This window comes from Anguilla anguilla, chromosome 2 (genome assembly GCF_013347855.1).
Source record: "Anguilla anguilla isolate fAngAng1 chromosome 2, fAngAng1.pri, whole genome shotgun sequence".
NCBI classification, from domain to species: Eukaryota; Metazoa; Chordata; class Actinopteri; order Anguilliformes; family Anguillidae; genus Anguilla; species Anguilla anguilla.
Window position 1 is genome coordinate 47,821,966 of NC_049202.1, and position 27,960 is coordinate 47,849,925.

Below are 27,960 nucleotides of genomic sequence, written 5' to 3' on the forward strand. Positions count from 1 at the left end.
ACAGCAGTCAAATGTAACTAATTTAAGAGCAGACCCTATCAAGTGCTTTGGAGAAGTCATAGGTTTGAGTTTTCATTCTGTGATGTAGCTGCCTTAATTTGTGCCTACTTAAATTTCACTCTTCGTAGCTGTATACTTTCAGTTGTTTTCTATGACAGGAATATCAATAAAGTGACGTTCAAATTTACATTCTACATTCTTATAGTTAGTTGTAAAAACAGGCTAAGACTATATTAGATTGTGTAATAGTGGTACGTATTATTCTGCATGGGACATATACTAATGTAAGGAATTTTCACACCTTATGTTTTGGTTTTTTACATCACCTTTTTTCCAGTCACACCATTGAATGTCGTGGACATGTTATCTTGACTGTCAGTGACAGTACTGACTACTCAAAAACGATGGGGCACCTGTAGATTCTTACTGCACACTGGGGAATTATGATTATTTTATGCATTGTGTTATTACATAGTTCAGAAGTATGGATGTTCTGCGGATCAAAGTGCTGGTGTAATACTAATGGCCCATAACTTCCCAGTCAGATTAAATGATAATAATGAATTATTATAATGGCTTTCAGAATCTTAAATAGTAAGGAAATAGGGTAACATCTCAACTAGCACCATTTTGTTCCGTGTTGTTGATAACTTGCTAACCTATGTCACCAATGTTTTTTTTGAACTGCATTTGTCATACTATAACCCTAGCTGATGAAAACAGTAGTAGATACACATGCTTACAAAGAAGAAAAGAAAAAAAAAGTTTTTGAGTGTGATTATAAACTTTCTTTACACAAAAAACATGAATACAGCGATTAAATGATCTTCAGTGTGGGAGACTTCCCCTTGAGCCCCAGTAAAAGAGAGAAGTATGTAGAGCAGAGACTGACTGCACAGCTGCTGTGTATTTATGTCCCACTCCTCCTTTGGACACCTATTCAGCTGAGTCAATACCAAGTATCCCCTCGTTTTGACCTAGTTATTCTTATGGCCTCCGGGGAAGTTCCAGTTCAGCTAAAATGATTCACGCTTCTCTATCTGTCACGAGAGCAGCTATTTGCATGCATAAGTAACAAATGGATACACAACTTATAGATATTTCTTTAGAAATGTTTAATGTTTTACAAAAATATTGCTTTTTTGTTGTTCTCCATGCAAAAAAATATCCACACGGGTATGCATATTTATGCAAGTATTACAGCTGAGTACAAATCAACATACATCACTAAGCAAACATATCTCTGGATCTTTTCATAATTACAACATTGGGTTTTTGTGGAAAGATGGCTTTCATTGCTGTTATGACTTGCATAGCTGGACATTGCTCATGTGGTTTACTTCCTTAAATTCAACCAAAAAAGGCTTAGAGTTTACCTAGATTAAATATATAGCTTGCACTCTAAAATTAGGAAAAATACATTCTCACAAGAAATTTTGCAATATTTCCTTGAGGCTTTTTAAAGACGAATCTTACTACTGACTGTAATCATAGTTTACAAGCACATTGAATGAAGAAAACCCTTTAACAAAAATTCTAATCACAAGGAATCTGATGATCAAAATAAATGCTGCCATCAAGAGGTAGTTGAAGTGTAAGATAGGTATGATGAGTTTTTTTTTTTTTTTTTTTGGGGGGGGGGGGGCTGTTTGTGTGGCTCAACCCTTTACCGGAGGAGGCCATTTTAAAGCAGGGTAATTTCGCTAGGGGGCAGAGTCAGTCTTTTCTCCCGTACTGAGAGCAGGTTATCCATGTGCATGGCAATAACACGACACAGTTCCAGGCCCTGCAGAGACACAGCAATATATCCCTGTCAACAGCAGCACATACCTGCTCACTCAAGTATTAACCCATCCAGTCACTGTAAATATATAGACACATACTGTACTTACTTCCACAAAGACATTATTTTACAAATCTTCTATAACTGTAAAATATGCTGAACATTCATGTGTGCTGTATTCTGCGTGTACTATTCTTAAATATCTATTCTGCACACCTTGTCATAACATTCTATTTCTACTGTTTGTTACTGTATTATAGATAATATTATGGTATATTTGTTTTAGTTTAACTGAGAAAAAGAATATTAATCTACAGTAAACTGCATTGATAAAACTGCCTAGTAAATTACCACTGAGTAAAATTGAAAAAAATGAGTTAACTGACAATAAACTGAAAACTATTTTAATCTTCAGATGATAACAGCGGGCATTTAGAGAACAGAATCATCAGATAGAAGGAGGAATGTCAGTAGAAAGCCCAAACATGAACTAAGTTTTGTGTTTTGCGATATCTAATGGAACATCCTTTGTGAGATAGTGTACAGTCCCTATTTGTCAGCCGAAGGAGGGGATGAACAGACAAACAGAGTCTTTGTCTGGCTTCAGCCATACCGTACCTGCTCAAGCTGGAGCTGTGTTTTGCGCTGAGACATCAGGTCCCCCAGCATGATCTCAACGTATGGAAAGCTGGACCCTGCCGAGGGCCTCTGTGTACGAGTGGACTGCACTTCCTTCAGCGGGAACTTCACCATAAGCTCCTAAGGAACCCAGAGGAGGTATGACAAACATTGCCCTCCTTAAACACTAACTTTGTGTGTCAGTGGAGAAGCGGACTTTAATACCTTTGCTTTTGTTGTGCTGATAAAGCTATTTATATTGATATTGGATAGTATACTGAAGGATATTGTTAACAGCACATATTTAAATGCATTTTAAATTGTAGGAATTGTCCGCATCTCTGTATGATCATAAACCTTAGCTCGGCAAGTACATGAAATAATTGAGTTTGCACAGTCTATGAATGTCTTGGGCTTAAAAAAAATCATACTTCTCTTCCAATTGTATTTTCTTTTCTACTAGATTTGCAAAGACTGCCAGTCAGCAGCCAATAAGTTTGACTCACATGGGTGTCTTTATTGAGGAAATTCAGTCCATTCTGATTGATAGCCAGTAAACAAGGGGCCACAATAGAGCTGTTGCTGCTGCTCTGGATGTAGAAGAAGGAGGAGCCAAACATGGGGAAGGCACTGACCAGCCCTAAGGATGACAAAGCACAGACTATTACAGGTAATTACAGAAACATGTATAAGACTGCTCCTAACACTGAATGTGACTATTATGCACAAATGTGGGAAAAGGCTATGAAAAAATAAATGATCCTTAGAAAGATATCATGTCAGTGTATTGGAGACCACTATCTACTGTGCTGACTGGAATACCTTTTTCCATTACCAAGATTTCCTCATCGACTTTGAATAAAATAGAATGAAATTAAAGCAGGCTATTGCACCAGCTTTTCCCACTTTCCACAATGGAACATTTGTTGCTTATGAATATTTAGCCTGAGAGAATGGACCATATTATCTGTTGAGAGTGAGGAGCTAATGCTGTGCTTTACCCAGGAACTGTGCTCTGGCCTGGTGAGGGCTCAGGGCCTGAACCTGCTGCATGTGCTGTGTCACCATGTTCAACCACTGCTGTGGCCGCTGCTGCCCATACAGCTGAGGAGGGATGCAGTCCTGAGCCTCGCGCCTGAGACACACACACACACACACACACACACAGAGCATAACGCTTCCTGCAGGAGACCGCCTTCGTTCGCACCCAATCAGCAACATACATAAGCTTTCTTCAACTTTAAACAGAACAACTTTAAACAGCCATTTTTGTGGCGTTTCAATGAACGCAATGTGATTAATTCAGCCGGTTTAATGTTTTCAATGAATACCATGTTATGGATTGAGTTCACTTGCTACAGCTTACAACATATTTTGAACTTGAAACACAGTCTTTTTAGAGACGTAATTGGTAGACCCATGGGCACAGATTGACTGCACAATGTGACAGAAAGTACAATGGCTCAGCAGACGCACATGGTAGGGAGGTAAATGCTGTCCTTGGCGCGGTGTTGTAAGGCAGCCAGCTTGGAGACCTGCTGTAACAGCTGCTCGCTGACCTTCCCCTGGGGGAGAACGTTGAGCAGGGCCTTCAGGTAGTCTGGAAGCACCTGTAGAGGTGATACATATTGATGTTACACTCATAGAAGCTCACATTGACTGATGGCCATGAGACAGCTGAGCAAGACACTGGCTTAAAAAGAGGGAAAGGACTACCTGCTTGTTGACATATGTACCTTACTGATGCTTGAGATAAGTCACTTAACAGAGTTGTATGTCCAACCCCAGGCATATTTTTCAACAAAAAAAAAATTCCTCTGAATATTATGTTGTAATTAAGCACAATCAAACTATTTTTGGGTCTTGCTTCTACTACTGCTTCAAACACACCAGGCATTCTAGCACCTACATAAGTGACTGTACCTGATTGTAATGCACAGTGACGCAGAGCTCATTGTCAAACTTTAACGGTTGGGACCAGATCACCCTTCTGAACCAGAAGCTGTAGTTACTGTCGATTTGTTCAGCCTCTGTGGCAATATCCAGGATGTACTCCCTCTTGTTTAGTGGGCGGACATTCTGACCTTGAGATATAAACAAATAACAGTTTAATGGTGAGAATTAAGTTGCTTGTTTAGTTTTCCTTTTCCCCTTTCCTCAGCCTAAAAATTGGGAAACTAGCTAATTCTTTAGATTCTTTAGGAAATAACTGATTACTCTCAACCTGTATCTCTTCACAGAGGAATTCTGCTGGAAATACATTAGTCAATTATTGACCACCGCTATGAGAAACATGCAGTCTCATATTGGCTCTTACCTCTGGTTGTGACCACAAAAATGGCATATTCATCCATGGCTTCAAGCCTTTGCAGGGCCATCTCGTAACACAGCTCCTCAATGACATCAAGAGAAATCTGAACACACATATCAGAAGCACATTACAGTACCCCAACATGAAAGGTAAACCGATTCTTTACATATATCACATCTTATACCGCATCATGCACTGCATGTTGACTGGAGAGCTCAGGGAACTCACTGAACATGTTTTGATTTTAAGGTGACGCTCAATTCCTCCCGGGAGAAGGAACAGCTGCCGCTTGGAGCTTCGGCCAGCCTAAGGGAAGCAGGACCACACTGCTGGTTATCCACAGAACACTGAACGGTACAGCACTGAGGACTCAGTTAATCTCAAGAGTGCACTGACCATCATGGCCTTCAGCTCCATACTGTTGGGGAATACGCTCCGCCCACCGTACTGAAAGGTCTTCCTCAGGTTCTGTTCGCAGGCTTTAGCAATGCCTGCCAACATAATCCATGTGTCAATAAAAAGGCCCCTCGAAGCTGATCTATGAAAGACTACCATATACTTGCAATTATAATTTCAAGTGCATATTGAATCAGTGCTCTATATTAACTTGGAGTCTCTCTGCAAAAAGACAATAATGAATATACCAACCATACATACATAGTGTATGACCCTTGCAAGGGATTTTTATGATTGCTAGGTATGTCCAACTGAGTAACCATAGTTTTTGTTCCTCAGGGTGCCATTGTCCATCCTTTAAGACCTTATAATTGTGGTGTGTGTACACCTGTTCTGCTGCTATTGCATTTCTCATGTGTTAAACAGATAGTAAACAGGTCTGGATCTGAGGGTGACAGTTGAGCCATATACCTTGGAAGAGTACTCCTGGGCTCCTGCAGACATCCTGCAGGTACTTGAACACGAAGGGCTTCAGCACCTCAGAGCAGCGGTAATATGCAGTGAGAATATACAGCAGCCTCCAGCCCCTCTGGCAGCTGTCTCTGCAAACAATGGGAATATGGAACAATCAGGGAACCAGAACCTTCCTGGAGCCCCTTAAAGATCTGACAGTTTGAGTCAGAAATCTGTACGGGATGTATCCCATCTTACGCTTTTGAGCTGGTGTTGGCGGTAATCTGCTTAAGGACCTGGCAGTAAGCCTCATCCTTCATCAGTCCATATTCTCCAATGAGCTGTGGAAAGGGTATTGGTAATCACCAATGAAATAATACATGACAGCGCAAAATAATAGCCTACACAACATATTTATAGGGAAAAGCAGAACATTTTATCATGTTCATTCAAAGACACACATTTCAAAATGCATTTTCTGGATCTGCATTGCCCATGTCAGAGAAGAGATTAGCTTTGTACCTTCAGAAATGTGCAGACGGCATCTTGCTCTGTCTGGCCTCTGAGAGGAGAGTCTCCCATGAACCTCATCACAGCTGTAATGGAGCAGAGACTGAGAGATGAGAGCACTGAGAGCACCATGACATATGCATCATTGCACTTCTGTAAACACCAAGATTAGGAAGGACAACTTTGAAAGCAAGCAAGGCTTTAATTTTGGCTGTGTTTAGAATACCAAGGGAAAATTAGCGTCTCTAGGCCATGATCCCAAATATTGTTATGGTTTCTTCACATTGACTAATTGTACACTGTCAGGTTTAAATTAAAGTTGATGCTAAACTTGCAACATTACGCTGTCCACTCACCCAGGAAAATGTCTGCTGCCACTTTGTTCATGTTTTCATCGGTGAAGTCTATCAACGACTCCTGAATTGGAGACTGTAGAAAGATCACGTCAGGAAATAACAACTATACTTAACAATGTATAGCATTGTGCAAGTTATATAGTATATTACAAGCTGTTTGAATTTATAAAATGTAGGAACAACTTTATGTTGCTTGCATTATCAAAATTACCTTGGTGTATTTCACCATGTCAGATGGCTCTCTGGAATCCTTGCCTTTCTTTGACTTCTGTTTATATGAATCACTGCAAACATAATAGTGCATCACTCTTTTGTTTTCCTTCACACAGTATTTGAAAAATGAGTCAAATGTAACCCTTCATACAAAATGACTGACCTCTTCTTCCTCTGGGCCTCTCTGAAGTATTTCTTGGCAAACTCTACTAGATTATACTGGCTGCCTTGCAGCATCTTCTCTTCTATGTCCATGCTACTATAGTCACCATAATCATCTGTGAATTCATTGCCAGTGGGTGCCACCTAGAGGACAATTATAGCATAGCATCATAATATTAATAAAATGCTGTCGCACAAATGACCCAGGGACTACATAAGCCGCGTTTCCACCGCAGGAACTAGGGTCTAAATTTAGTTCCTGGGGCTTTATTTTACCCCCCCAAAAGGTTCCTGCTCGGGGGGTAGTACTTTCCGAAAGTACAGGAACCTTTTGGGTGGAGCTTGCAGCGCTGAACATTTCTGATTGGTCGAGTACTCGCAGCATTTGTGTTGTATTTATTTTCCGCCATTACCCGCCATGTTTGAAAATATGCAGCGGCAAACCAATTTATTTTCATAATAACTTCAAATCAAACTTGTATGTTATGCGGCGCAGTAGCCTACTTTTGGTTATAGCCTGCCAACGTCTTGGAATTATAATGTGTGCTCTTCTGCTCTTTTCTTGCTTTAGTATTCGTTTTATAAAATGCTAAGCATTCGTGCTGGGACAGCATATTGCGTACTAAAACATTCAAACGGATTAATTCGGTTGCTGAATATTTTCTTCCGGATTTTCTTTGTTAGCCCGTTGTAATTGACTCAAAACGTTTGTTTCAGTTATGTGAGGTATGCGGTCGTTCTGCGTAATTGACATTGGTGATACAGCACACTTCGCTGCTCGGCTTAGCAGTAACTTCGAAGGAAAGCAAACGGTGGCTGTACCACTACTAATTTACATTTTCACGCAAGTCCGAGTTTTCGTTCTATTCTTGTCATTTTGCGATTAGCCTATATGGAATTGACGACGAGAAAGTAATCAAACAGCAAATTGTTTACAACGTGTGCATGTTTTCTGCTGTTGTTGCCAGTTATACATATAAATGTGAATGCATTCGCTTCGGATGTCAAGACATGAAAGCGAATGTTCGCATAAAAACATAATGAATGTGTTTGAGAGGATATATGAAAATCAATAAATACAAAAGTAACCATATATAGTCATTGTTGGTAACCCGTTGTATATAAGTGGAATAAACCCCTCCGGGCTGTCCCGGTTATTAGAAAATAATGTAGGCTACTTCGGTGGTAGTATGGGGTTACAGAAGAAATCATATGACAGATGTACCGACGACAACGTCGCTTTTTCATACGTCAGTGGGCTAATTTGCCTAATCTTCGCGGTACTTTAGACCCCGGTGGAAACGCAGACAACCATTGGCTGAAGGAACCTTTTAGTTCCTGGTAAAGTAGTTCCTGGGACTGAAAGTTCCGGGTAATTTTGGTGGAAACGCGGCTATATTTGCATTTTAAATATATCTTTAAGTACTAAGTACTGGGAACACTTTATGACTTACCAACAGCTTTCACATTTACTAAAGACAGCCTGTTTGTTAGTTGTTGTAGTTGAATAAAGCGATTACATTTACATTAGGCAGGCTCTCAGGCAGAAATTGAGTGGAATAGGCTAAGTACCTCAATGGTACGATCCAGCTCATGGGCCGCCATGGCTGAACCCACAGCCACAGCCACGGCTGCAGATGCAGCCACCCGGCCCTGCTTGTTCCTGGGCTCTTCTTTCCTGTTCGTGGGCAAGCTGATGAAGTCTGGAGCAGCTACGGGCTGGACAAACTCCGCGGGAAAGATCCCTGAGCGGCCGTGGATCGCCCCAAACTTCCAGCCTTTGTGTATCGAACAACAAACGTGAAATGCGCAGACAATGAGAACTGGTGTCCAATAAAATAGACTTACTTTCCAATTCTTTAATATTAGTTAAGAATAAAGAAGAAAAATGAGAGTCTGCATAAGTAATTCAAACAAAGGATGCTCAGGCAGGAATACAAACCCATCCTTTTGCAGACAGAAGTTTAGTCATTCATTCAGAAAAGCATTACCACTGCAAGCTGTAAAATTCACATTCTGCAGCACTGAAAGTTATCTATTGCTTTGAATTTAATCGCAAATGCAAAATGTAATTCATGGTAAAGTCTTTCAATATATCTAAATAAGTCAACCAGTCCATGCAAACAACCCACACAGACCCACCAAAGTCAGGTGTATCTTTTTTTAATTCCTCCAGGAAGATCACCTTCTTTCTTACAATGCAGCCATAGTAGTGGCCTGTAAAATAGCCACAGAGTTAGAGGACCTGGCCCTGATCTTGCATAGTGAGGGTCAGAGCACCACACTCCGCTGTCCAGTTAATCTGAGGCATCAAAATCTCTCCAGAATTTAATTTTCAAGGCAGAACTCCACAAAATATTTACAAGAGAAGGAAGCAATAGAAACTCCCTGAGATCAAGTGGATCTCACCTTCTTGGAGGCCCTCCATAATCTGCAGTCTGATGATGTCGCCCTTATGGAAGCTCAGAAGAGTCCTGTCATCTGTGATATAATTTCGTACTGCAACCACATAGTCTGAATCCTATGGCAGTAGACAGGATAGTTTTGTTTGACCATCCGCAGTACCCCCAGCATAAAAGCTACAATTCTCATTAAGACAGAGACTCACCTTTTTTAGCTCTGTGATGAAGTAGTCAACCATATTTTTGACATGTGGAGCTTTAGCAGAAAACAAGATGAGCTTCTCATTGTTCAGATTGAACTCCAGCATGTTCTTTGAAGGGATTGTGACAAACATGATATCTGTGTAGCTGAAGAGGGAAGAAAAAAAACAAGAATATAGTAGTTAAGATCAAAAGCATCTCCCGAGCTGCTAAAGAGGTGCCACAGTAAGTGACATACATCGCGAAAAGCTCTTGATGGTAATATCAAAAATAAATAAAGAAATAAATGAATTTTCTCATACTTTATTACTCCTACTGCTTTTAAGTGTTTTTTATCAGTTGGTAGGCACATAAAGTACAGTGCTGTGTATCTGTACTATCACTGTATTACCCAGTGGCACCCAAGTTCCCTCACACATGTATGGTACCTGTAAGGCCGCAAGACTCTGAAGTAATCTGGGGCAGTAGCACTGCTCTTTACCATCTTCAGAAGTTTGATCCCTCTGTGTGATACAGCTAGGACCTGGACCCCAGTACCCACACTCCCCTGCAAAATACACACACTCAGACACATGTGCATGTGTATTTTTATACGGTCTATGGCGCACACACACACACACACACACACACGCACATGCACCCACATACACACAGACACACACACACACACGCAGACACACGCATGCACACACATACATACACAAACACATACACACATACACACACAAGCACACACACAAACACACACACATGCACCCACATACACATACACACAAGTTATAGTTTCAGCTCTGAGGATTGAGTTGTTTGTGAACACAACACAGAGGGGTAGAGAGAAAAGTGATACTCACAGATGCTGGGAACAGTCGTGAGAAGTAAATCTCCCAGGAATCCCTGGCGGCAGTGACAATCTTCTTCTTCACGGTCTCATCGTGGGCGACTGAGCTTGGCTCGATTTGATGTTCCGCTGCCACAAACAAAATTTTATTTAGTTTATTATCACCACAGTGAGTGAAATGGCCTTTAATTATCCTTCACTTACCAAACAGAGATTTCATTTTCAGCCTTTCCTCTTTGGTGATGCGTATGCATGCCTCTGAAAAAGTGTCATTGACTATCTGGAAATATGAACAAAAAAACAAGAACAGGATAATAAAAAAGAAATGGACCCATGTTAAACCATTAGTTCATGTATATAATACCACAGTTAAGTATTGGCAATGAGGATAGACACACCTGCTTAAATATGAGATCCATAACTAGTGGATTGTTAAAGCTGTCCTTTGGGTAGAAAACCTGCAAGCAAAGACAAATCTTATTTCTTTTCAGTAAAACTTTGATTCTGTATGTCCTCAACTCCTGTAATATTTGATAGAAATGACTAGCCTAAAAACACACTCTGAAGAATTTGTGGACAGTCAAAAAAATAGTGTTTGTGTTGAGATCACTGGAGAAACAAATCATGTAAGAGGAAGTACTCCCTGAGGGCAAGGGAACTGCGAGCCTCACCTCCTTCCTCAGGTACATCTTCCAGGGCACGTTTGTGTAGGTGTAGTGCTCCTCACTGCTCCTCCGGTGCAGCTGGGTCTGTATGGTCTCCTCCTCCACTGGGAGCTCCCTAGACACTGCACAGTAGAATGTTCACTGTTACTTCAACTCTAACAGATGCAGAGTGGCCATAATAGACTCATATAAAACACTGAACATTTTACTGTGTGCGTTTTCACACAGAACTGCGCTGGACACCATGCTGTCTCCCAGGATGCATCACAGTGTTTCTCAGCCCACAGGGGTTCTCTCACACTGTGCCTACCTGGTGGGGGTGCAGGGCCAGGGCCCCTCTGGAGACCCACTGGCGTTGGGGCCTGAGGTTTCCTGGCAATGCTGCTCCGGGCTGGTTTCATCCCTCCAGCAGCCGGCTTCTCTTCCTTCACTGGAGCTGCAGCAGGGGCAGGGGGCTTATTCTGCTGCTGAAGGGAAATCATAAAGAAGGGAAGGGAACATTATCGTAGCTACATACAGACCCAGGACAAAAAGCTTGCACCATTTTTAAAATAGCAGTGCAAGCCATATCCATCTCTGACATCTTCACTTTATTGGCTGAGAAATTGATTTCAAAATTCAGTTTAAGCATTCAGTCCACATGTATGTTCACATATATGGAATAAGACTCCCAAAATGACCTGGACTGCTCCCTGTACCTTAGGGGGTGGCTGAGCACTCATCTGTCCTTTTAAGATCATCATGGCTTCATCGTGGGGGTCCATCTTCTTAACAAACACCTTCCCCTCCTTCCTGTGATGTGTGACAGGGACAGTGTAGCAAAAACACTTAGACATACATCTGTTCCAAAATTGATATTGACTCAAGACTTTTCAACAAACATTTTAAGCAAGACTTGCCATGCATTTCAACAATACCCTGTTCCCACTATGGTGTATGTGGAGGGCTTGCCCACTCAGCTAAGCCCCAGCTGTTTCAAACTGGCCCCTCTGAGCTCTAGTGGCCTGCTAGTGTCGGAGGTATAGTGTTATGACATTTAACTGTAGCTGTGGAGCATGGGGGATATGAGGGAAAACAGACTGGATTGATGGTTTGGGCTAACTCAAGTGTGCAATATGACTTAAAGTCATCCAAGACATAAAAAGGTGTTCCAAATAAACCTCACTGAAGCACATTTTCACCTCAGCGGGAAACATTGGCATGAAAATTCACAGCAGGAGCACGAGTGAGAGAAAAACCAAAACAGAAGCTCTGCTTCTTTGGGCTCAGGGAACAGACTATGAACAACTTGGAAGTGGTGTTTTAAACAAATTATAACAATGGTTACTTTGTACTGTTATTTTGTCTTCATTTCCAACAATCAGCTAAATATCTCATAAACTTGTCTCATAAACTCATACTTGTCTCATAAAACTGTTTGAGAGGTAGTAATATAGGTAATCACCAGTTTCATATTTCAGGTTATATTATTCAGGTTATGCAGCCAATAAGAGCAACCACAGTCCAGTGAACTATATATTTACTGTATACACCATGCCATGTGAGCATAATATTGATTTTTAGAAATTAGATTACTTATGGTGTTTTAATTGTAAGGCCTGCTGACCCAGGCTCATTTCCAAAAGCGAAATCATGTGATGGCATTGTAAGGAAGTACAACAGCAGCAGCTGGAGTGCTTCTGTTACAGACAGCTGAAGGCAGTAAAGTGTGAACGCCTACTTTTTTATCTCTGGGGGTTGGGCTGGGGGAGGTGTCTGGTACTGTTTGATGATGTCCTTGATGTTGTGGCTTGGCATTATGTGCTCTGAGTTGGTGGTGGAAGATTTCACCACGTCCTCCGGTGGCACTGTGTGACTTGGGCCCGGGGAGGGAACTGTAAAGCAGAGAGACAGGAAGAGAACACAGCCACATACTGTACAGTGCGTATGGCACACATGAGTGCAACACTCCACACGATGAATGCGCTATCACAACACGAGTACATGAATGCTAAAGTACAGGGCTTCCGCTACATGCTTCTTGTGGAAGTAGCAGTCAAAGACAAGTCGCCGCCAGAAGGGGGCAGAGTAAGCCAGGCTTTCGTACCAGTTTTGTGTGGGGAGGCTTTTTTCACAGGTGGAGCAGGGGCCTGCTTGCGGGAAAGGCTGCCTTTTCCTGCTGGATTGGTCTGCACCAGTCAAAAAAACATTAAGGTATTACTACCATGAAGCTAAAGCATGACACAATCATGAAGAATAGTTTGCAAATGCTCACATTTTTTGAAAGTTAAGCAATACAACTGTGAGTATTAAAACCTCGGTTGGGGGGGGGGACTCACTGGTGTGGTTGTGCTGGCTCGAGGCAGAGGAGTCAAACTCTTGGGAGGGTTTCGCTGAACCTGGGGGCTGGTGGGGTGGCTGGTGTAGGGGCTGGCAGGGTAGCTGGCATATGGGCTAACCAGTGGGCTGGTGGGTGGGCTGGTCAGCGGGCTTGTCATTGGACTGGTGACCATGGCCATGGCCTGCATAGTCATCTGCTGAGCCTGAAGAGCACAAACAAGCAGCTTCATGGTACGTCGACCGCTAGGAAACACAGCACTGCTCTGTTCTCTGTTGCGATTCATAGCTCTAATAGCAAAACTCTACTGTCTGTTCATGCATTTATAAACAGCACATCTCTATATTCAGTTTTGTAAAATAGCACAGGTCGAAAAAAAAACAGCATCGGCATCTATGTCAAAATCATAAAACGTTCAAAAGTGTTATTAACGCAATTGTATATGCGTAAATTCATTCATACATGGCGATTACTAGGATACACACCATAATTATTGCTTGTTGATTGATAATGGCTTGCTGCTGTTGTGCCAGTACAGTCTGTTCTGCACCTGTTGAAAGAGAAAATGTGACTGTAATCAAAGCCAAAACATTCAAAACCAGTGGCCTGCCAATCTGGATCTGTACACAAGCTATAGGTCCCCTTATGATTTGACGGCACTCTTCCTGAGGATGTCCATGTTTTAATGAAAGGCCCCATACAAATAACACTGAGTTGTGTGCCCATGAGTGCCTTGTGTAATTTCTACACTTCTCATACCTGGCACATCGGGTACGGCTGGCACATTGGGCATCACTGGCATAACAGGCACTACTGGCATCGGTGGTATTCCTGGCATGACTCCTCCTACCATCGGCAGCACTGGCACTGCTGGCCACACAGCACACAGGACACAATGTCAACAGGGACAATACTAAAATTACTGTCCTGAGGAATGTGTTTAATGATGCGGAATTAAAAGAGTCAAAATGGACAGTGGAATTTTCCAGCTGGTGATATGTCTAAGAGAACTCTACACCATGTCATCTGAGTAGATTGCATGCTTTATTCCTTGGAACCTTTGGTTGGTGAGTTTATTGAAAAGCTGGTTCCCACTGGAAAAATAAACACAAATGCATTTTCCATTTACTGCTTTAAGGACTGTATAGATTACAGTGTGAAAGGTTGGGAAAGCGACCTACATCTATTTTGGTGAAGCAGCGAGAACTTCTCATATGATGTTACATAGCACACCTATCAATTATCAATGAGGGAAGGTGAGTCCTTATTCTGTTTAATAACAGCTTCACATTGTAATCTTGTGTCCTGGGATAATCCGTGCATCAGACAAAGAGAACGCAGTAAGACGCACAGTCATTTTTATAGTGACCGTCACTTACCTTGCATGCCAGTATCCACTTAATTATTACCATACACATAGTACCTATATAGATATTGGAATGCCTATATCTTCCACAAGAAAATGTTTGTTTTGTTGCAAGAGAAAATGGGAGTACAGAGAAAATTGTGCTTAAAAACCAGCTGAAATTGCTGACTCTAAGCAAGCTGAGAGCAGAGGAAGACCAGAGCCTGCAGACTTACCGCCAGACTGCCACCCCGAGGAGTAAGGCCCACTGGCACCTGGCTGCCTATCACTGTCACCCCTTCCAATCCCTCCACCCCCCTTCATCCTGTTGGACATGCTGGCTGGTCTCTCCAGGTCCTTTGGGAGAGAGGCACAGCAGTGAAGAATGAGTGCTAGCCCAGCTTGGACCCCCCAACACTGAGCAGAGAGGAAATGACTTGGCCCCTGGCAGCACCTTAAACTCCCTGAGCGAGGAAGCACCCTGCGTCTCACTACAGCACTGTGACTAACCATGGCCCCCAGTCTCAGGCCTTTGCACATGAGGATAACCTAAGCTTACTAATTCCGGATTCAGCACCCCAGGCCATTTGTCCGGATTTCCCTTCTGGCCCTCTCAAATATCTCTCGGCATTCCCAGTACTTGTGATCCTGGAAACCTCACAGAATGTAGGGCACGCTTCATTAAAAAATCACCCACTCATTTGCTAAGTGTCATATCCCCAGGCAGTGTAACTGACCCCCTTTCAAAAATAGGCCCAGGCACAACCATTACAGAATCAGAAGATCTAGGTGTTGTGAGAATTACGGTAATACAGTAACTTAATCACTCCTTTGCTGGCGGAGTTCAGCTGACGGAACACATCTGATACAGGCAAATTCTTACACACGCAGGATCGAATACCCTACACACAATACATGGTGTGACCACTCACTTTACCTGAATTACGGCATTACCAATTGCAGATGGAGAAAATGTAAAACTCATGTTGAGCTACGATCACATCTAATGATGTCACAAATATAACTACGGTTGAGGCAGATTTAAAAATGTAATGTATGTAAATTTAAATGTGGCTACAGTATGGGAAGTTCTATAATAATTAGTAGTATTCAAGCAAAATAAAGGAAACTAACAGATTCAGTAGTTTCATCAATAACAATGACAGATAAATGTCGGAAAGTAACCGTTACACTTCCAAAAACATTTCAGTGCTGAAGAAAAGAAGCGCCCCTTTACCCCATTGCCGTAGGACAGCACTGGGTCAAAGAGGCTGTCGAGGTACCGGTCCATGCCCTTCTGTATGGGACCTTCACTGAGGCTGTCTGCCTCCACTGGGGGAGTGAGAGGACAGTCAGTGTTAATGAAGCTGCCACATTCACCATAAAATTGTCAGAAGACATAGGGAGGAAGAGACAGGCTTTACCGTGGCTGTAGTACCCATCTGAGTCGGGAAGGCTGGAGCTAGGCATGGCTGGGCGCCTCATGGCGTGGGCCAGGGGGCTGTCCTCATCTGACTCAAACCCACTCCCGAAGAGACTACTGTGGATGCCATGACACAGTGTTACCTTGACATTCCACACCATAGTGCTCATTCTCGTATCATATGTACCACACAAACCAAGACACGAAAGAAAACATGACCACATTCGAATGGGGTTAAAGGGGCCCTGTCACTGGATAGGTCGCAATCATTGTCATGGAAAGAAAATGAGGAGGGGCCAAAATAAAATTTTGTATAGGGCCCCCAAAGGGTTAGGAGATTGAAGACTGAAGTCTTGGAAAAAGAAATACAAGAAGTTCAACAGATATAATTTCAGAACTAGACTAGTAATGAGTTGTGTTCCTCTCAGATTGCAGGTCTTAGGGTTTGAGTATTTATCACAAAATATTCAACCCTTACTTTGTGGTGGTGAGCATATTGTTCTGATTGTATCATGCGCTGTAATTTGCTACTATTCATAAAAAAATGAGCTAATGATGCAGCCTGCAAGGGCACAGATGCTTACATGGTGGCATTGGGCCGGGTCCTGTAGGGGTCCTCAGAGGAGATGATGAAGTACGATTTCTGCTTGGGGAAGTCGGTCAGCAGCTCCATGTCAGAGATGAGGTCCATGACGTAATCGTGTCCTTCCAGCTCTACCCACTGGCCATGTTCCTTCATGAGGATGGACCAACCTCTCCAGCCCTCTGTCACCCCCCTGTAAGAACACAGCTCTTGCACACTGGGTCTTGGAGCTCACTCAGTTTATAACATCATCTGGGTCATTCCACCTATTTACTTCAGGATTGAGCGTCAATAAACAATGATGATGATGGATCTGAACTGTTGAACATGTTTTTTCAAAGAGAAGTGCACAGTACCTGCCTTGTACCAGGAATCCTAGCCTGACTGTTAGGACATTATTGTTCAAATGGTAACTATTCCTTTGCAGGCAAGTATCCCCCAAATCAATTAGCACTGATGGAGGAGCACCAAATCAGGCCTATGTGATTACAGGAACATAGGCCTGATTTGATGATTCATTGATCAGTAAAGCAATGGGTGTCCATGTAGTTATGATTGTGCTTTACCTGTGCTGTAGTATGTCCCCAGACAGGTCTTCCCCACAGGTCCATGAGTGCAGAGGACATAGGAAGGATGCCCCTAATGCACACAACAACAGCGAGAAGCAGCCAGATTCGTCAGAGGATGAAGCTGAAAGAAAATACCTCTGGGGTTTTGCTATCTCTACAATGTGGGACACATCACCACAGATCAGATGACCAGTAATCCGCTCTAACATTTCCAGAGAGGCCAAGGTAACATACTGCCAAGGTTGACTTGAGGAAATGAAAGAAAACAAGAGCAGCTTGTCTGGCAACGAGAGCTGGCCTGGGCATACTGTCTTGGTAACAGTACCAGCTACAGATGGTTGAATATAAACTATCAACCCTGCTGCCCTGCCATTCAACCTGTGTGCATTTTCGACTAAGAGGACCGGAAAATCAAAAAGAAGTCTATGAAAAGACTTGCGTGGAAGGTGTTTCTTGCCTTTTGATGTTTCTTTGTATTAGGCCATGAAAAATGAATAATTAAGGCTATGCACATTTTGAAGCCAAGAGGACTGCAGAAATGCAGGGAAAACGCACTGGTATTGATTGCCAGCAGAGAACCTTAGGTAAGGTCAATTCAGTTCCTTTGAACTGAGTCGCAGAACTGCTTGTTGAACTTCAAAGACTGGAGTGCAGATACTTGCAGATGTCGGTTGAATATTAGATACTATTACATCAGCTTGTTGAAGTGAAGTTAGTGGGTTGGAATTGCTTCATGCAGTTTATTGTCAATGGTTTATAAGCTCTGAGAAATGATCTAGGCCACAGCAAGGCTCACCATCAAAGCAGTGCACTTGTAACACCATGTTTGCTCTCTTCCTGTTGGCAGTCCACTCCAGCAGAGACAGTGGATATGTCCTAGCTGTTTCCGGTCCATATTTGGACTTCTGCATGGCCTGGATGAGCCTGTGTTGGCACACAGCTTTGTAGCCATTGTAGGCATAGTCTGAGACATACCTGCAGAAAGGAGGCAGACACCATCAGTCTACAGGTACGTTTGTGAAAAGGGGAGGACTTTATTGAACAAACAGATCATTATTTTGGCAATGACATAGAGCTTCTCACTTTAGAAGATACTTATCCATTTTCTCTGATGGGGCAAATGCACTCAGACAGGCTGACATGAGCAGCCACCCTCTCTCTGAGTTGACTAAGTTATTGTTCTTCCAGACTTGATTGGCAATTTGAGACAAGATTTCATCTCGCAGTCCTGGTGTGGAGAGCCCCTTCTGGATGATGTAATTGCCAAACAGGTTCTCCTGAGCTCCATTGAGATGAGGGTCACCCATGAACCTTAAAATCTTAAAGTAACAAAAAGTAAAAAATTAAATAAACCTTAAGAACATGGTAAAACAGTTGGCTGCTCAGATAAATGGTAATGACATTTTACCATTATGAAGATGCTGAGCGCCTCCTGACTTAGATCCTCATCCACATGTGTGAGAGACATTCCTAATGGGGCAGTCAACATTCCAAACTTTGGCTCCTACACATCAAGACAAAATTTGCGACACACAATCAGTGGCCATCTACAGCAGAACACTATCACAGCCATTGGAAATATCAATCTGTTGCACTCAGCTTTTGCTAGCATGATAAACCATTATTCACATATAGACGGTTTCAACGGTAACAACATAAACAAACGTTACTGCGCATGTGCGTTGTTCTGGCCCTAACTTGACTTCCGGCAGACTTCCGCAAACAATCAATAACAACAGAGTCCCTCTAGAGTCTAGACTATTTCTGATAACAAGCGAAGTAAATAACAAGTAAATTACGTTAGCTAGCTAGTTAAAACTATGTCTAGCCCGTATTATTTGGGGTTACCAGTCGAAGAAAAGAACCGTTACTTGGCCAAACTGAAATGCGATAATGTTACATTACCAGAAAATCAAGTGACAGATAACTGTTCACAGTATCGCACCTTGCTGAGCATCATACATTCCTTACATAATCCATAACTGTTCTGGGTTACATGCACATTCATTCCTGTATAAAAAGTGCACTCTTTCTATGATATTGCTTAAAAACGATGATTAGAAGCACAAACTGGGGCTAGTGGGCAGCATGTGTAGCCGATGCAATTACTGTAGGTTATTTATTTGTATAGCATGTATTGATGGGAAAACATCGTGGCTCTTATAGTTTGGGTCATCTTGCTAGGTTACCACAACAAAAATGATCAGGCAATGTAACGCTGTCAAGTCATTGGAAACAGGTATCATAACGTTAGTAAAAAACTAAAGCGTATGAACTACTAGCATTGAGCTAACGTTACTGTGCATAATTTATAAAATGTTAGCTACGTTTAGCTAGCTAGCTAGTTGGCTAGCTAACTAGAATGAATTAATTAAGCTACAATCAATTTAGTTAGCTAATTCATAACTATTTCAGGCGTGTTACTGGTCAGCTTAGTTATCGCTTATTATGAGTTTGTTACCTGAAACAAAGTGCTAGAGTGAGAGCACCTATTCGACCACCTTCGTTCGACAGACAGGAAAGCGTAAACGGATTCGCAACTATATATGAAATAGGCGAAATATCGGTAACAACCTGTACCTAGTTATGTAGGAAAAATATCCTTGTTATCCTCCTGTGGTTATTTTTTCAGTACTTTCACGTTTTTTTGTGTGCCAGCAAATAAGTCAGACGTGGTCCAGCGCTAGCATTTGGTTGCTAAGGGGACGTGTATCGACCACCCCATATAAATGAATGGAACTTGACATAAATTTGCTAGTATCCTGTCTTGCATATTGGAGGTTAATATGAGAAAGGGTGGTCTCTCATCAGCACGTCTAGGAATCCGTACATATTCACTGTAACCTAAGTCGCAGGACGCAAAATAGCCGTTAGGAAAGCAGTTTGAAATTATGAAGCAAAGTCTGCGCCATTGACTTTAATGGGTCGCGATGACATAATTCATTGTCTTAAGTTGATATAGTAAATAAGGCTGTATTAGTATTACTAAATGTGTATGTATGAAGTTGATTTTTTAAAATACAGTTTATTATGTGTATTTTTACAGGACTTACATTTTAATAGGTAACGATGTCCAGTTATTTCTCAAAAATACGAAGTAACAACGGGCAAGCACCAGCTATGATAATCGCAGGGATTCATCAATTCGTTTCACAATTTCCTAGTGAGGTTACAAAGTTAAATTATGTATTTTTACTAATTTTCGAAATATAGTTTGTTCCTGAGGTCAGGTTGCACCCCACAGCACACCAACCTGAGCCCAACATCAGTCTGTTCATCAGTTTAACTTTCACTCAATTTGTAATCGGTGCCATATTAGCCAGTAAACACAAACCCAATAATAAACAAACACAGACCGGAAGTTAACTTAGGGCCAAGCGCATAACCTTGGCAACGCGCGTGCCACTGATGAAACCGTCTATAGTCAACTATTGTCCTAAGAACCCACAGTATCCACTGGTCTGTGTAAATACAAATATTCTTGCTTGACTTGCAAAGCTGAGATACTAAAACCTCACATGCTCTACTCAATTATCGATCATTTGAGACACACCAAGATGCTACTTCTCATGCCTTTTATTGAATATGTTAATCAAGTTTAAAAGAATATAAAATAATTCGAAAATCAAAATGATATTATGGCAGACTTACCCTGAACTGAGCCTGGACAAATCTGGACATGGGGTAATTGTTGATGTCGAGAGGCAGTGTGAGCTCAGATTCTACCTGTATCTTTGGTGCCTGAACCAGAGCAAGGCACTCTGAGTGAAGCTCTCTGCCCGCTGAGACCAGATAAAAGGTAGCAATGAGGGACTGTGCATAAGTGACATACAGCAAATAAGTATTTAGGATTTATCTGATGCTTTCCAACACGCCATATGAAAAGAATCCATTGCTGCATGACATGGTCTGTGCCACTGAGACATTTTGCTATTGACCAATGACATAGATCAGGGCTAGCTTTATATAATCTGACAATTTATATTTGGCTAAAATCAGACTATAGCCTGTATTCAATATCTGTTCTTAAGTATAATTTACAAGTAAAAGCTGACATCATGCTTTTTCTTCACAAACTCAGTTTGGCAGATAGTTGCAGTGATTGCCAGACTTTCCTATGTTTATGGAAGGAAAAACTAAAGAGCCTATAGAGTTTCTGGTAAGTCAAGTGGTGCACGTTAAAAGGGCGAAAATATAGAGAGGTAATAAAGGAATCAAGCATTCGGTAACCTGCTGTTGCTTGTAATAACCCTCCAAGCTCTGCAGGAATGGCCAAGTGAGTGACATTGACCACTTCTCGTCTTGACAGCTCCTGTGGTTTCAAGTTTGAAAGCAGCAGTTAATACAGCAGAACAAGTCCAGATTAAAAAATAAAAAGGTAAAGAAATAGGAATTGGAAACACATTTACCATTTCAATTCTCATCCTTTCTTCTTCTGCCTGTCTCAGAGTCTCCAGCCTTGTCTGAAAAGCATTAATCACAACTAAAATTATAATCATGTGGCTTTATATATTATCTGTGTCATGGTGGCTACAGTTCAATGGTACGGTCCTTCACTTAAGCCTGTTTAGGCATGGGTGGATTCATACCTGGATGTATCTCTTGCGATTGATGTACAGGAGGACGAAAGAGCGGAACTTGATCAAGCTTTGTCTCATCTTCAAGTAGCGTTTTCTGCACACAGGGAGGGAAAGACGGAGAAAGATTTGAGCACAGCCTAAGCTGTGAGATGCCTGGGGGAGGGACCGGGGTGTGCAACAGTGGCAGTGTGATGTTTGTACTGCACCTGGTAAGAAAACCACGACAGTGGGCCTCGAATCGAATGATCTTCATGCGGAAAACCAGAAAGTTCCTTCGGGCGAAGAACATGCGAGCATACCGCTGCAGAGTGATGGCCGCCACATGCCTCACACGGTCTCTCTTGCTTTCCAGAAGCTGGTGCAGGTCCTCTTTCATAAAGAGCTAACATCCACATACACACGTGTTATATATTTTTAATGTACTCCATTAAACGTTGGAGTACTAATGGAAGGTAAAATATTAAGAACATCCTACGAGGAAGCGTTACTATGCTTGCACAAAGGCAATAAATTAATGTGATTTACTGAACACAATAGTTTTACATGGAGAGCAGAAGTCATGTTCCTCATACTCACCTTGGTGACTCCCACCTGATAGGCCTCTTTTTTAACCGGGCATAACTTCTTCAGCATGATGACGCAGTTCTCTCCATCAGCTGGAGGGGTTTGTTGTAGACCCAACAGGGCCTTATACCTGACAGCCAAACAACACTCACATCTTACTGTTCTGCCCAATTCCATTACAACATAGCAGCTTCTCAGTTCTCCCAGCTAAAAATATACTCACTTATCGTAATTCACAGTCTTTGTCACTATTACTATAAATAATGTTACCATCTGAAGAGTATGTGTTTGTAAAATGTATTATAAATGCAATCAGACAGTAAGTGTACTTAATAACAACAAGACAAATTGAAATGAAATATTTCATTCTCTTTTTCTCTTTGGTTCCAGTGATGATGAATGAAGACACAAATTCAACCATATCCTATGACTTAATACCTATAAATTCATGGCGTATGTCTATCTATATTATTTGAAACTACTGCATTCTTCATCAAGCACTGTATTTGGAAGCTTGCCTGAAATGCAGTGCATGAACTGACACAAATATTCCATGTTATTGGAAATAAAGATTATAATAGAAAATATCACACATTTGTCAAATCTGACTGAATCTACCATCTTCATTATGTAATATTTGCATGAATAAGTTTTGAAAAATTACAAGAAATATAAGTGAAGTAGATCATTAATGTAAAATTTGATCACTTTAAATGTCAATGTTTAAGTTTCACCTTATTACTTATTGAGTCTAGCCAAAGCACACGGATGAATATTTTCCTGCTTTAGGGTAAAACTTTCCTATTGTACCTGTTGAGGAAGATTTCAAAGGGCACTCTGACAGGGTATCCTTCCTTCCTGATGCGAATAGTTTCTAAGATTCCAGAGTAGCGTAACTGGGTGCTGACCAACTCCATGTCAAACACATCAGGATCCTACAGCAACAGACACATTTTATATTTCATAAATCAATTAGAACAAATAGTTATTGGTCATACATATTTTAATAGTATGGAAGAAAATAAGGTGAAAAAATTTCGAATTTAAGAAGACATTGAATTTAACTGATTAGAATTTTTAACTTTGAAATTAATATATTTGAATTTTTTAACTGTGAATTTGATACATTTGAATGTATTCACTTAGAAATGTTTTGTTTTGAATTTATATCCGAAAAATTCAGGTTACATTCTTCCAATGCCTCAAATTCAGGTGTTAAAAATTCAATTTGTAGAAATTCAAAGCAATTACAGAGCATCTGGGTTACTAAGGAAAAGGAATAGAACGTGGATGCAACCGATTCTACCTGTAGCCAATCCGTCTCTTTGAAAGGGACAGTGAATGATGATTCCAGTTGATAATCGGTCACCTGAGCTGCTGGCAGCATACATCCATACAGAAACTCTTTAACGTTAGCAAGCGAGGCATACTTGGTGAGTGCGTAAATCAGCTAATACTGTTCTAAAAATGAGTTAGATGGCTAGCTAACCAGACCCGCGTCCAGCAGATTGTTAGGTAACCGCTATCTAGCTAGTTATGCTATGCTAGGTATTCTGTAGGCCCTACTGTAGTCAAGTAAGATAGTAGTCAGGTAGCTAATGTGCATGTTCATTTAATGCCTCCCTGTTATGTCACGGTGTGTGTGTGATACTAATTCGGTGTGGGCCGCTCCAAAACCCCGCGCAGTGGGAGCCGGTTAACAAATGCACCCAGAGTTGGCAAGCAAATTTTATGTTATCGAATCACATTTTATACTACAGTCATAGTAGAGCGTTTATAGAGCGCTCGCGATCACATCACATTTTGTTGACCTAATTTAAGTCAGATCCTCGTGGGAGATTGTGACTGGCTCTTTCTGCGACTGTCAATCTGCCTGCCTTTGTGTTTTGTAGGGAGAGCAACTTTTTATCGGTCTCCAATTGTAACCTATAAATTCATACAATATAAAAATGAATTACTATTTTCTAAAAGTACAGTGTGTGACGCCAGGTCCAATGCTAGTTTAAGTGAATAAATTAAAATGTCTTGAATTTACAGTTTATTATCTAGTATATAAAATCTAGTATATTAATTTCATATTTTTAAAAATCAAATCAGTTAAATTCAATGTGTTCATAAATTCAAATGTTTTTGAACCTTATTTTCTTCCATATAATAGTCTAAAACTGTCAATAAAAACAAGTGAAATACCTTGTTATTGTTTGGCTTTATACAGCGCACAAAAAATGGGTTGCACCTAGAGGAGAAACCAAAGAACCACAGTTGCCAAATCAGTATCAGTTAGGAAATGCAACACACCGTAGAGTATTGGTGTCCACTGCACCGTGGAAAGCGATCAATTTCAGTGGATCACGGTATCTTGAACCACTAATCACTAAACAACAATACTGTGCAAATTAATGAAACATTAAAACCAAAACATAAGCAAAAGCAAATATGGGGACACACCAACACTATTTGGACCATAAGAGACTTCCATAGCCATCAAAACTGATCCATTTCAGGTAGATACTAATGGCTATAATACAAGTGCTATAAAGCCCATAACACGTCTTCTAAAAGAATTATCTTATAATAGATGTAGAGAGCACCACTACGTTAGAGCAGACAGTTGAATTTGAGATGGGTTTGAGGACTAATCTTCATGCTGTCTTACAATCAAATGCAAAGGTAACTTTACATATGCTCCGTATCTGCCAACGCATGTCTGCAAATCTTTACTCTCCGCCCACCTCTCCATCTTCTCCACCAGCTCCAGGAGGGACTGTTGGAACTTGGCAGCCACTGTGGAGGCCTGGTAGCGGCGTGTCACTGTGCTGTTCTTCCTCAGGTAGGACTTTTGCTGGCCCAGGAATTCAGCATGGTTCCTGAAGAGGTTTGCCACCATCTAGACAAAAAAAAAACATGTTATGTGTTTTTTTTAATTTAAATGTCACAAATAATGTCACATGGCAGCTTGGTTTGTAAAACGGCTCTCTGCTCACCCTATTTTTGCTCTGAATAAAGAGATCAAGAACATCCTGGCGCAGCACATCATAATTTTTATCCAGGAACTTGTGAACCTGTAGTGAGACAAATATGAATTTGTGAAATTTATTATTGCGATTTGCAAACAGGTAATATATTAGTAAGAGGTATGCCAATTTAAAGAAACTCGTATCAGCTGTATTTCCTTTACCTTTGTTGAGACATCTGACTGAAATGAAGAAATTAAGCTTTTTTCAGTCATACCTGGTAAGTGACTTTTCCTGCATAGTGCTTTATGGTGAACTCAGGCAGGGGCATCTTTGGCTTTGCATAGAGAGGATTGTTGCCGTGATGATAGTGACACTTCTGAAGAAAGGTGTGGTCCGTGGCCTAGCAACAGGTATTACACTGGTAAAGCAATACTTGTATAGTAAAATAATACCGGGTCCAATTAAGAAATAAATGAAAACAGAAACAATAAAATATACCTGAGGGAAGCTGCTCTGATCGTCTAGGATTTTAAGTATCCCATGGGGCTTTGAGGCAATGAGATCAATACAGGGCTGATTGTCACTGTAAGTCACTTCATTCCAGCTGACCTGCTCTCTAATGTACTCATCCTGAAAATAAACAGAATGATGAGTTTAATGTAATAAAGAAAACTCTGCACAGAAAATACTGCAGATACTGGGCATCAAACAAAACATATCACTATTTTATACATTGCTTTTAGTTGATGCTTTAATGACTTACCTGCTCCTCCTTGAATACAATCTTATTGAAAAAGAACTGCAGGTACTCATTTGCATAATTGATACAGAGCTGTTCAAAGCTGTTGAATGTAAGGTCCTGTAAGCATATAACAGAAAACAGCATGATAATTATGATCTTTTCCACTTTTTTAAAGACACTCAAATTACAACAGCAGAACAAGATACATTTTATGACCCTTTTTATAAAATTGTTTGGTTAAAAAAGTACATAGATCACCTCAAATCCATAAATGTCAAGAATGGAGATAGACAGGGTGTCATTTCTTGGATAAACCACCCCGTTTATCCTGTCTGTGAGCCAGTTGAACAGAAGGGAGTACAAGATCTTGGCAACTGCATCTCTAGAGTTTGAAAAGAGATATATTACATATTGCTATTTTTTTTACTTTTTGACAGATATGCTTCTTAACCAGTAGGAAATAAATTATTCAGATTCTAATAACTATATTTCCTTGCATTATATGGATGGAGTTTTAGAAAATAGGGCATTCCTATTTACCTGGCATCAACTGCACTTTCTACTGTCAGAGGAGTGTATATCTTCTCTCTCATTGTTTCCTTTAAAAGAAAGTATAAATGCATTACATTTACATGTATTCATTTAGCAGACTTATCCAGTGTATACAGTGAGGCTAGATGAACACCAGCATCTATTTTCTTTCAGTACCATCAGAATGAGTGTAATTGTGCACAACAGTGCTGTAATAAAAAATAACTATCACAGATGTGCCAATGTGAAGGGTATGAATAAAATGGGAAACGACAAATAAAACATGGCACATAAAATCCCATAGAAATATTTATGTGGAATTAGCAAAGGTTCATTACATTTGCTATGAATCCTCCACAGGCCACTGCTGGGAGCATTGTGGCAGAAAAATGAATGCGGATATTAGATTAGAGATCGCTGAGGCACACTATCAACAGGACAGTGCAACTGATATAGTCCTCGGTGACAGCTGATCCACAGTGTCTCTGTTTGGAGGTGTAAACACAACCCCGGACATTAGTGATCGTGCTTGTTTATTTATTAAATGAGCAAGATGCTCAACAAGCCTGCTCCATGTGTCAAGTGACATTGCATGGTGCGTGCAGCATAATTGAAAATCACAATTAAGAACACTGCACATACAACACAGCAACCAGGCAGGGCCACAGCTATGAATTCTCAGGCCCAGGACAAAATATATTAGAAGCCCACCCCCACTTCTGTATATTTAGTAACAAATGCAATGAGGTAATGTTGTTCTTTGACAGTAATGAAAGACAGGGTGGTTGTGTGTCTAATACCCAAACAGCGCTTATGCATTAATTTGTGAGGGTTCAGATAATACCTTCGAAAACATCTGCGTGAATCGCCAGATAAGTTTGGTAATGGAAAGCTGCCCAGGAATGTAAAAAGTTTTATGTCTTTTGGATTACCATCCCATAATATTGACTAATGGTAATAAAGCATAAAGACAATGGGATCTCCATCTAATGAGATATTCAGGGAATCACATTTTTTAAAAAGAGGTGGATATGGATAATGGTGCGAAGATGATTTGTGTGAAATATAATAGGCACTTGAGATAATTTGTTTTCTTCAGTTATGTAAGGAATACCTATTGGACTAAGCAGAAGTGTCAAAGACTGTAGTGTGGATGAGATGGGGATTAGGCAGCAATTTATCGGAGACCAGTGTGGTCTTTATCTGAGAATAAGTTACTGCTGTCAAGGCTTCATGGCGATGGAGGGTAACCAGCTGACATCTGTGCGTGTGCAGCATTGGACAGGGCAGGCGTCATTGTGATGTAATGATAACGCTCCCTGGCAACCACTCAGCTTTGGTTGTTAATGTTGCAAGGGCCCAGGATAGCCCCCGATTGGATTTCACTCGTTTCCATAGTACCACACCCAACTATAATTAACTTTGCTACTCATTTAGCCTG

At 41.1% G+C, this 27,960-nt stretch overlaps 1 protein-coding gene and 1 long non-coding RNA gene across 2 annotated transcripts in view; one reads left to right on the forward strand and one right to left on the reverse strand.

Moving 5' to 3' along the window:
- Positions 1-1,613: 1,613 nt before the first annotated feature.
- LOC118220901 (unconventional myosin-XV-like) overlaps positions 1,614-27,960 on the reverse strand; it is a 47,929-nt gene continuing 21,582 nt past the window's right edge. The window contains exons 12-65 of the mRNA XM_035405345.1: positions 26,529-26,587; positions 26,247-26,370; positions 26,010-26,105; positions 25,745-25,876; positions 25,521-25,646; positions 25,274-25,351; positions 25,022-25,176; positions 24,480-24,525; positions 23,100-23,224; positions 22,302-22,419; positions 21,932-22,107; positions 21,735-21,819; positions 21,555-21,608; positions 21,376-21,457; positions 20,797-20,927; positions 18,554-18,649; positions 18,229-18,464; positions 17,942-18,120; positions 17,143-17,215; positions 16,578-16,769; positions 15,995-16,110; positions 15,808-15,902; positions 14,807-14,927; positions 13,985-14,095; positions 13,711-13,775; positions 13,227-13,430; positions 12,995-13,076; positions 12,629-12,782; positions 11,607-11,700; positions 11,219-11,375; positions 10,915-11,030; positions 10,642-10,701; positions 10,448-10,523; positions 10,257-10,372; positions 9,834-9,952; positions 9,411-9,552; positions 9,212-9,323; positions 8,945-9,019; positions 8,375-8,580; positions 6,804-6,946; positions 6,639-6,711; positions 6,428-6,500; positions 6,084-6,157; positions 5,820-5,902; positions 5,580-5,710; positions 5,109-5,203; positions 4,941-5,018; positions 4,719-4,815; positions 4,325-4,485; positions 3,878-4,011; positions 3,403-3,536; positions 2,908-3,041; positions 2,402-2,542; positions 1,614-1,786 (exon numbers count right to left, since the gene is read on the reverse strand). Of these exons, the coding sequence (XP_035261236.1) occupies positions 1,685-1,786; positions 2,402-2,542; positions 2,908-3,041; positions 3,403-3,536; positions 3,878-4,011; positions 4,325-4,485; positions 4,719-4,815; positions 4,941-5,018; positions 5,109-5,203; positions 5,580-5,710; positions 5,820-5,902; positions 6,084-6,157; positions 6,428-6,500; positions 6,639-6,711; positions 6,804-6,946; positions 8,375-8,580; positions 8,945-9,019; positions 9,212-9,323; positions 9,411-9,552; positions 9,834-9,952; positions 10,257-10,372; positions 10,448-10,523; positions 10,642-10,701; positions 10,915-11,030; positions 11,219-11,375; positions 11,607-11,700; positions 12,629-12,782; positions 12,995-13,076; positions 13,227-13,430; positions 13,711-13,775; positions 13,985-14,095; positions 14,807-14,927; positions 15,808-15,902; positions 15,995-16,110; positions 16,578-16,769; positions 17,143-17,215; positions 17,942-18,120; positions 18,229-18,464; positions 18,554-18,649; positions 20,797-20,927; positions 21,376-21,457; positions 21,555-21,608; positions 21,735-21,819; positions 21,932-22,107; positions 22,302-22,419; positions 23,100-23,224; positions 24,480-24,525; positions 25,022-25,176; positions 25,274-25,351; positions 25,521-25,646; positions 25,745-25,876; positions 26,010-26,105; positions 26,247-26,370; positions 26,529-26,587 (6,237 nt within the window). The 3' untranslated portion in view covers positions 1,614-1,684. The remainder of the gene's footprint in view (positions 1,787-2,401; positions 2,543-2,907; positions 3,042-3,402; positions 3,537-3,877; positions 4,012-4,324; positions 4,486-4,718; positions 4,816-4,940; positions 5,019-5,108; positions 5,204-5,579; positions 5,711-5,819; positions 5,903-6,083; positions 6,158-6,427; positions 6,501-6,638; positions 6,712-6,803; positions 6,947-8,374; positions 8,581-8,944; positions 9,020-9,211; positions 9,324-9,410; positions 9,553-9,833; positions 9,953-10,256; positions 10,373-10,447; positions 10,524-10,641; positions 10,702-10,914; positions 11,031-11,218; positions 11,376-11,606; positions 11,701-12,628; positions 12,783-12,994; positions 13,077-13,226; positions 13,431-13,710; positions 13,776-13,984; positions 14,096-14,806; positions 14,928-15,807; positions 15,903-15,994; positions 16,111-16,577; positions 16,770-17,142; positions 17,216-17,941; positions 18,121-18,228; positions 18,465-18,553; positions 18,650-20,796; positions 20,928-21,375; positions 21,458-21,554; positions 21,609-21,734; positions 21,820-21,931; positions 22,108-22,301; positions 22,420-23,099; positions 23,225-24,479; positions 24,526-25,021; positions 25,177-25,273; positions 25,352-25,520; positions 25,647-25,744; positions 25,877-26,009; positions 26,106-26,246; positions 26,371-26,528; positions 26,588-27,960) is intronic.
- Positions 2,437-6,422, forward strand: LOC118220903. Its single transcript, XR_004764031.1, has 4 exons — positions 2,437-2,560; positions 2,865-3,071; positions 4,642-4,861; positions 4,962-6,422. It is a non-coding gene; the product is annotated as an uncharacterized LOC118220903 (long non-coding RNA).